The sequence below is a fragment of the Carya illinoinensis genome, chromosome 16, assembly GCF_018687715.1.
Source record: "Carya illinoinensis cultivar Pawnee chromosome 16, C.illinoinensisPawnee_v1, whole genome shotgun sequence".
In the NCBI taxonomy this organism is placed as follows: Eukaryota; Viridiplantae; Streptophyta; class Magnoliopsida; order Fagales; family Juglandaceae; genus Carya; species Carya illinoinensis.
In genome coordinates this window covers 10,036,775-10,042,633 of record NC_056767.1, presented here as the reverse complement: position 1 = coordinate 10,042,633, position 5,859 = coordinate 10,036,775, and the positions used below count along the sequence as shown (strand labels likewise).

General features: G+C 36.7%; 1 protein-coding gene across 1 annotated transcript; it reads left to right on the top strand.

Moving 5' to 3' along the window:
- The first annotated feature begins 1,872 nt into the window (after window positions 1-1,872).
- On the top strand, window positions 1,873-5,835 carry LOC122299841 (serpin-ZX-like). Its single transcript, XM_043110304.1, has 2 exons — window positions 1,873-2,385; window positions 4,899-5,835. Exons 1-2 carry the CDS (start codon window positions 1,993-1,995, stop codon window positions 5,667-5,669), a joined length of 1,164 nt encoding a protein of 387 aa, XP_042966238.1. The 5' UTR covers window positions 1,873-1,992; the 3' UTR covers window positions 5,670-5,835.
- The last annotated feature ends 24 nt before the right edge of the window (window positions 5,836-5,859 follow it).

Sequence of the window (5,859 nt, the reverse complement as noted above, 5' to 3'; positions counted from 1 at the left end):
AAATATTTATATATATATATACAAAAGCCTAAATATATGTTTATATATATATTATAATTTGTTAGACTTGTTTACAAAGTATGGATTAGCAAATTTAAAAACTACATAATTTTTAAATTATAGTCATATTTATAAAATTTAAATTTATAATTTGGATCTAAAAATATATTTTTGATCACTTTTAGATTTAGAAATAATTTTTAAATAGAAAAAATAGTAGTTTTTTAAAGTGAAAATGAGGCGGGGCGGGACGGGTATTCACTCCGCACCCCGCCTAGCGGGACAAGGTACCCCACCCCCACACCATGCGGGGCCGAGTGCAGGGTGCGGGGAGGCAGCTACCCCACACCGCACCCCTAAGGCTGAGATGTAATATTTTAATTGGATGCTATTAAGTAGCTGTGAACAACCTTGTTTGTTCTAAAGTTGAATTGCATAAGAAATTGGCAAGCAAAAGGCACATTCGGGTGGGTAGTGACATGAAAGAGAAAATGACTTAAAAGATTTTAATTCTATTAGAAATGCTGTCTAGTGGTCCTCATTCTAAGATGTAATATTTTAATTGTGCGCTATTAAGTGGCTGAAAGGAGCCCTATGTGTTCCAAAGTGGAACTGCATAAGAAATTAGCAAGCAAGAGGCACTGTTGGGTGGGTAGTGACAAGAAAGGGAAAATGGCTGAAAGGATTTTAGTTCTAGTAGAAATCCTTTGTGGTGGTCCTCATAATCAAATATAATCTACTGCTGAGATGTAATATTTTAATTGGATGCTATTAAGTGGCTGCAAGCAACCTTGTCTGTTCCAAAGCGAAACCGCATAAGAAATCAGCAAGCAAAAGGCACATTCGGGTGGGTAGCGACAGGAAAGAGAAAATGACTGAAAAGATTTTAGTTCTAGTAGAAATTCTGTTTGGTGGTCCTCATTCTGAGATGTAAATATTTTAATTATGCGCTATTAAGTGGCTGAAAAGAGCCTTATCCATTCCAAAGTGGATCTGCATAAGAAATCAGCAAGCAAGAGGCACTGTTGGGTGGTTAGCCACAAGAAACGGAAAATGGTTGAATTTTAGTAGAAATCCTTTATGGTGGTCCTCATAATCAAATATAATCTAATGCTGAGATGTAATATTTTAATTGGATGCTATTAAGTGGCTGTAAACAACCTTGTCCATTCTAAAGCGAAACTGCATAAGAAATCAGCAAGCAAAAGGCACATTCGGGTTGGTAGCGACAAGAAAGAGAAGATGACTAAAAAGATTTTAATTCCAATAGAAATTCTATCAAGTGGTCCTCATTCTGAGATGTAATATTTTAATTGTGCGCTATTAAGTGGCTGAAAAGAGCCTTATCCGTTTCAAAGTGGAACAACATAAGAAACAAGCAAGCAAGAGGCACTGTTGGGTGGGTAGCAACAAATAAGGGAAAATGGCTGAAAGGGTTTTAATTTTAGTAGAAATCCTTTGTGGTGGTGGTCCTCATAATCAAATATAATCTAATAATAAGATGTAATATTTTAATTGGATGCTATTAAGTGGCTGCAAACAACCTTGTCTGTTCTAAAGCGGAGCTGCATAAGAAATCAACAAGCACGAGGCATGTTAGGTGGGTAGCGACAAGTAAGGGAAAATGGCTGAAAGGATTTTAATTCTATTAGAAATCTTTTGTGGTGGTCCTCATAAGAGCTGCATAAAAAATCAGCATGCAAAGGGCACGTTCGAGTGAGTACGACAGGAAAGACAAAATGACTTAAAAGATTTTATTCTAAGTAAAAATTTGTCCGGTGGTCCTCATTCTAAAATGTAATATTTTAAATGTGCGCTATTCAGTGGCTGAACAGAGCCTTGTCCGTACCAAAGCGGAACTGCATAAAATCTGAATTGTGTAAGCGTAGAATTTCGTACTTCTATGTTGATTCGAAACTTCGTAATTCACAGTCCCGCGCTTTTTTGGCCTTTCCACTTTAGACATCTGTCGACCCCTCTGAATCAGCAACTATGGACCTCCGGCAATCCATCAGCGACCAAACCGACGTTTCTTTGAGGATCGCCAATCGGTTACTGCTAAGCGAAGAAGGCAAGAAATCGAACGTGGTGTTCTCGCCGTTGTCGATCCAAGTGGTGCTGAGCATCATCGCGGCGGGGTCTAAGGGCCCTACACTCGACCAGCTGCTATCCTTCCTCAAGTCCAAATCCACTGACCAGCTCAATTCCTTCGCTTCCGAGATCGTCTCCTTTGTATTTACCGACGGCAGTCCCAGTGGTGGGCCTCGCTTGTCCTTCGCCAATGGAGTTTGGCTCGACAAGTCCCTGTCTTTCAAGCCTTCTTTCAAACTGGTTGTGGACAATTTTTTCAAGGCTTCTATGGCTCAAGTTGATTTTCAGAACCAGGTTAGCGGAACTCAACCCTAATCAGCTCTTTCTTAAATTGATATTGTTATTCACGGTCTTGAGTTTTTTTTTTTGCGAGAAGGGTTTGTTGTTTTTCTCTTTTTTATTTCTGTCTTTCTTTCTTCTAGTTTTCGTTGTTAGATGTTTACATATATTCATATTGACTAACAGAGCGTCTTATATTTACTTTGCCTGTGTGATTGCTGAACCCAAGGTGCAAACCTCAATAAAACCCACTCCATTTGGACGGAAAAACGTCTAGTGAAAACTACACAGCATGTTTCCGAAACTTGAGTTCACTTGGCCTTCAAGAAAGCCCACTTCATTTGGACGGCAAAAGGTTTTGGCTAAACAGATTTTTTATCTCAATATTATACGGAGCGAGTAACTTGGCGGGAGTCAACTAAAAACTGCCCTCATTTTTCAGAAGTCCAATGGTAACAAAATTGATAGTTCGTTTTTCACTTTTCTTTGGCTGAGAAGAAAGCTGACCGTTCAGTTGGGTATTATTCTTCACATTAATAGATGAAAACATAAATTACTTATAAAAAAAATAATAGATGAAAACGTAATTGGTCACCATTCTATCCTACGAGTGATTTGGATGCAATTTTTTAACCCGGCCATTTGGGTAGTTTAGCTCCCTGATGATTTTCTATTTGTTTCTCTGTGCCATGTGATTGATTTACAATTGATGGTTGTTTAACAATGGACAGAGGTTTTTCTTTTCAGAAAGTGAACTTTCTTTGCTTTCTGTTCTTATGGAGTAATTTATTGTCACATTTTTAATTTAGAATGTTGGGGCCTTCACACGAACTGTCTTTTGAATTATTATGATTGGATCTTTCCATAAAATAGCTGTTGACCAAGTGATTATGAAAAATCACAATTACGGTGGCTGAGAAGTTAGGAAAAGCATATGGTATGGTATTGGCAAGTAAAAGATGCATCTAATACTATTTCCAAAGCTAAGCCACCATCTCCAGTCATCATACCAGTGGGTTTAGCTGTGTAATGCTTTGCTAAATCCCACATTATGTGGCTAAAGAATGATAGAGTTCATTAAGTGCCATGTCTCACATTGGTTCTTCACTAGGTAGAACCATGTTTTATAATGATTTGAAATAGTTTCAGATGTAACTTTGATTAGTTATTTTGATGTATAAGTTCAGGTGTGGCTTGGGTTTTTGCTTGGGTCATTACAAATGGTACCCTAGTCAAGTTATTAACAATACGTGGGCTTGGATACTCAATGCGAAGGGGGCCTTGATGAGAACGCTGGTGATTTAAGTGTGAGAGATTGTAGTGCACTGTTAAGTCCCATAATGGGAGATTAAAGTATGATGGAAATGCATTAGTGTTACGTCTCACATTGGTTCTTTGGTAGAATTGGGCTTTATAATAATTCTAGGGTAGGTTTGGCAGCAAAGATGAGATACAAGATTCTCATATCATCTCATCTCATCATTATAATATAATAAAAAATTTAACTTTTTCAAATTCTAAAATAATAATAATATTAAAAAATAATATTTTAGTCAATTTTCATCTGAAACCAAAAATTCTCATCTCATTAACCAAACCTATCCGAAGCTCTAATTGTAACTAGTTTTTTCGGAATATAACTCATAAGTGACTTTGGCTTTCCTTGAGTCATTGTAGGCAACAATTATCTTGATTTTCAAGAACGTACTCATACATATATCTTTGGTCCTTATTTTGCCTGATTATGTGCTGCTCATTGTATAAATTTCACATTGTTGCTTTAATATTTTATGGTCATGTTGAATACTATCTTAGTATTTCTTGGATTTTCTATTTTCTTTGCAAGGGTCATGATCTTCCTTAGCACTTAAAGCTCGTTTGAAGAGTGAGATAGGATAAGAATTTTGTGAATAGTAGTAAGATAGTTTGTAAATAATAATGAGATAGTTTGAGTTGAACATTTTTTTAGGTTTTGGAAAAGGAGAAATAAAAAGTTGAATAAAAAAATATTATAAAGTTAAAATATTGTTAGAATATAGTTTTATAACATTATTTTTGTTTGGGGATTTGAAAAAGTTGGATTGTTTTTTATTTTTTGTTTGAAAGTTTGGAAAATTTGAAATGGTTAGTTTGAAAAAGTTGTAACGAATAACGATTAGTTTGAAAGTTTTGTATTTGAATTAGGTTTGGGAAGAAGATGGGATAAGATGAGATGAGAATTTTGGGATGGGATTTATTTCTAAACAAGCCCTTACTGTTCTCGTAACTAGGAATAGTGTTTCGATTCAAAGTTTAGCCTAAACTAAACAGTGTTCCTTCTGCTTATATATCTAACGGATCCCTACAAACATAGCATAGTGAAGGATACGTGATGGATCGATTCAGTTTCCAAGCTGAAGTCTCTCTTAGTTGGTTATGTTACACTTTTTTTCTATTTAGCATATTCACTACGTTTACTAGCTAGTTCTTAAAACTTTTATTCTGATATACTAATAGTAATATATTTCATTTTGACGCTTGCGTTGAAGTTCGCCAAAGTAACAAGTGAAGTGAATTCATGGGCTGAAAAGGAGACTAATGGCCTTATCAAGGAGGTTCTTCCTCCTGGGTCAGTTGATAACACAACCAGACTCATCTTTGCAAATGCACTATACTTTAAAGGAGCTTGGGGTGAGAAGTTCGATGCATCAGCAACAAAAGACTATGATTTCCATCTTCCTAATGGAAGCTCAGTTCAAGTACCTTTCATGACTAGCAAGAACATGCAGGTTGCCAGTGCCTTCAATGGTTTCAAAGTACTTGGACTTCCTTATGAGCAAGGTGAGGATAAGCGCTGCTTTTCCATGTACTTCTTTCTTCCAGATGCAAAAGATGGTCTGTCATCTCTGGTGGAGAAAGTGAGTTCCGACTCTAGATTCTTGGATCGCCATCTTCCTCACCAGAAAGTAGAAATTGGTGACCTCAAGATCCCTAAGTTTAAGATATCTTTTGGGTTTGAAGCTTCTGATATTCTGAAAGGGTTAGGATTGGTGTTGCCCTTCTCTGGTGGAGATTTGACAGAAATGGTTGATTCACCTGTTGGTCAGAACCTATATGTTTCAAACATATTCCAAAAATCCTTCATTGAAGTAAATGAAGAAGGCACAGAAGCTGGAGCTGCTTCTGCCGCTGTTGTGAATTTGAGATCCATAGGCGGCTTTACCTTTGTGGCTGACCACCCATTTTTATACCTGATCAGAGAAGACATGACCGGAACGGTGCTGTTTATCGGGCATGTGCTCAATCCTCTTGCAGGCTGAATGAACTTGCATTCTAGTGAAAATGTGTTTTTAGTATATGAAATCTTACTATCACGAGGCAATCGTGATTTATAATTGTCTTGCTTATGTGCTCATGTATTTTGCTATTGTAAGAGCTGCCCACTGTGGCTTAAAGTGATTATATAACATGTTTACCTTAAAATTATCATCAGCTGTCTTCAGTTTTTTT